The 3,313-nt window shown below is 48.4% G+C and overlaps 1 protein-coding gene across 1 annotated transcript in view; it reads right to left on the minus strand.

The window, feature by feature from the left end:
- DOCK5 (dedicator of cytokinesis 5) overlaps positions 1-3,313 on the minus strand; it is a 196,041-nt gene that overhangs the window by 66,806 nt on the left and 125,922 nt on the right. Inside the window, exons 16-18 of the mRNA XM_012807685.2 lie at positions 3,130-3,202; positions 1,934-2,037; positions 765-974 (exon numbers count right to left, since the gene is read on the minus strand). Coding sequence (XP_012663139.1) covers positions 765-974; positions 1,934-2,037; positions 3,130-3,202 — 387 coding nt within the window. The remainder of the gene's footprint in view (positions 1-764; positions 975-1,933; positions 2,038-3,129; positions 3,203-3,313) is intronic.

The following is a 3,313-nucleotide window of genomic DNA, read 5'->3' on the forward strand; positions in this document are numbered from 1 at the left end:
CTCCAACTCTTGGGCTTAAGTGATTCTCTTGCCTCAGCCTCCCAAGTAGCTGGGACTATAGGCGCCCACCACAACATCTAGCTATTTTTTTCTTTTGGTTACAGTTGTCATTGTTGTTTAGCAGGCCCAGGCCTGGCTCGAACCAAGCCTTGGTATACGTGGCTGGTGCTCTACTCACCAAGCCTTTTAAGGAGTTGATTTTTTTTTTTTGAGACAGAGTCTCACTAGGTCACCCTTGGTAGAGTGCCGTGGCATCACAGCTCACAGCAACCTCAAACTCTCGGGCTTAGGCAATTCTCTTCTCTCAGCCTCCCAAGTAGCTGGGACTACAGGCACCCGCTGGACAACGGTCCAGCTATTTTTTGTTGCAGTTGTCGTTATTGTTTAGCAGGCCTAGACTGGGCTAGAACCGGCCGCCCTGGGTGTCTGTGGCTGGCGCCATAACCACTGTGCTACGGGCCCCGAGCACTATCAGAGCTCTTTGCTGTTTTGCACTAAAGGAAGGAAACAAAAGACTTGGACTTCACAGTTTCTGCTAATGAGCACACTTATAGGTTTTATGATATCAAAAAATACTGAAACGCTTCTCATCTTGTCTTAAAGACGGACAACCAAATCTCACACATGGCTGTGCAATTTGATCGGTACTACACAGAATAACATCTGCAAAGCAGAGAGCAGGATCCAGCTGCCCACGATCTCAGCTCGGAAGACCTGGCTGAAGTCTAACCGGGGAGCTCGTGGGGACCAAGCAGAAAGCTCACTGCCCCTGTGTTGTCACCGCACCTACCGTTCTGGGTGAGCTTAGTGGAGCAAATGAGGGTGGCGATCTGGAAGCTGTCTTTCGTGCTGTCCTTGCTGGGGGTAAAGGCGGCCAGGTTTTTGGATGCCTGGAGCTCCTTTTCTTCCATCTCAGCCTTGGTCCCGGGCAAGGTCAGGTAGAATTTAGCATCTTCCATTTTCTTGTTGTCGCCCTGTAAGGAAGCACGTCAGCAACACGGAATCACAGGCGGCATCTCTTACATGCAGATGGAAATAGTTTCCACCAGGAGCACAGCGCACTTCCAGCCTGAGAACTGTGGCTGTCTCTAATTAAATGTACGGTCCCTCCCACCTGTGAGACACTGTGATGTCTTTCCATGGAGTCTGGGCCCAGAAATAATGCATCACTGAACGAATTTGTGGTTTCTAATTGTGACCTAGAAAGCAGAATATCCAAGTCTACGCTAGAAATAATAAACATGGCAGAGAATCAGGTTGAATTTCATTTTCTTGAGCCCATGAAGGGCCACCGTGGTGTTTCTTTTGGTTTACACAAGCAGAAACAGCTTCTATGCCTTCCAAAACCATCTGCAAACTAAGATGTTAAGGAAAATATTCTCAGGGAGATGCAACCCACAAGGGCTGCCAACTGGCAGAAAACCCCCCAGATACTGTTAGATCAACCAGATCTTCCGGCATCTACTCTGTACTCTAAAACCTCAGTAGAAGCAGCTTTGCCAACAGTTAGAAGGGAAGAAGGGGGATCAAACCCTTAGGGAGGATGGTATCTGGCTCACAGCGATATGAAAACCACATCCGGCCACACCCACCACACTTGACCTCAGCCCATGCAGGACGACAGAGAAAGCAGATTAGAAGAGCCCAGCCCTCCTCTCCTCACTGCCCTGCTCCACATGCAGGAGAGGGTGAGAAGCTTCTAGAAGACCAGGCACTAATGCGACCCATCCTCCCCAGAAGGGGGACAAGAAACCACACAGCTGGGGTGACCAGAGCCCTCTGGGTTTCTTGACTTTAATGAACAAACCCATCTAGCGCCAGGGAGGTTCCAGGTGTGTGTATGCATAAATCTAAAAGGAGCCTTAAATGCCAATTTGAAAGGGAGTTAACGCTTTTCCCGGCCATTTTCTGGGCCACATTCTGTCAGTGCCACCTTATAAACCACCAGGTCGTGCCTCCCATCCTGCAAGGTGGTGCCATCCGGGTTCATCAGCTTCACAAAGGCCACCCCGAAGGCTCGCTCTGATTTGTCTCTGGCTGAAAAGACAGAAATGTGTGTCTGAGCAGCAGGGAAAGACACCAGAAATTGATGGTCGTGACGCTGACTTCAGTTGTGCTCTGGGGTGTGACCTTCAATCACATTACAATAAACACGCTTCAACACACCGTAAACACCACACATACGGTGTCACTGAAATCGTCTGGAACCCCCAAGTGTGCTCCTCTTTCTCCATTCCCTAATAAATGACCCCAGGATCCACCTGATAACCCAGCTTAGAAATGTAGGTTTCTTTTTTTATTTTTATTTTTCAGATAGAGTCTCACTATGTCACCTTTGGCAGAGTGCCGTGGTGTCACAGCTCATAGCAACCTCAAACTCTTGGGCTTAAGCGATTCTCTTGCCTCAGCCTCCAAGTACCTGGGACTATAGGTGCCCACCACAATGCTTGGCTATTTTTAGAGACAAGGTCTCTTCCTCAGACTGGTCTTGAACCTGTGAGCTCAGGCAATCCACCTGCTTTGGCCTCTCAGAGTGCTGGGATTACAGACGTGAGCCACTGTGACCGGCCCCAGAAATGTGGGTGTTGATGCCAACTCCATGCCATCACCACTCCATGGCCTGAATGCCTCACTATTCCTCTGTTTGTACCTGAGTTCAGGCCACCACACCTCTTCCCTTCGTTGCTATAAGACCTTTCTAACGCCTCTGTTTCCAGTGCTCTCCTGCCCAGTGCTTTCCCCATGCTGAAGTGAGGTTTCCAAAATCCAGTTCACTGCATGTCAACTGCCCCATTTCAAAGCCCTTAAGTGAAATATCTCAATATCTATTGTCCTAAAACAGACTCTGCAAGGTATTTTGTTCAGTGCACCATCTGACGTAAAGGGATCAGCACAGGCCTTGAAGCCCAGCGAAATTCACGCTACAGATTTTCTTGGCACCAATGAATTCTAAAATAAAGTTGCCAAATTTTTTGGTCCCAAGTATCTTACTCTCAAGATCCACAAAAGGGCTGTCAAGCAAGAATGAATACACGTATGTATGTGTGTGAATATATGTGTATGTTCGTGTGTTTGTACATACATATATTTTTAAAGACAGAAATATATCACAGATCTCCTGATACTTACATTCCTGAGATGACCTGTGTCGGAAGGTAAATCGTACGTGGCAGCGTGTGACCTCTTCTATAGCAATGGACACCTGTAGGACAGTAAGAAATTAATGGTTGGGCGGCGCCTGTGGCTCAAAGCAGTAGGGCGCCAGTCCCATATGCTGGAGGTGGTGGGTTCAAACCCAGCCCTGGCCAAAAAC

This window comes from Otolemur garnettii, unplaced genomic scaffold (genome assembly GCF_000181295.1).
Source record: "Otolemur garnettii isolate 467f Iridium unplaced genomic scaffold, OtoGar3 scaffold00074, whole genome shotgun sequence".
NCBI classification, from domain to species: Eukaryota; Metazoa; Chordata; class Mammalia; order Primates; family Galagidae; genus Otolemur; species Otolemur garnettii.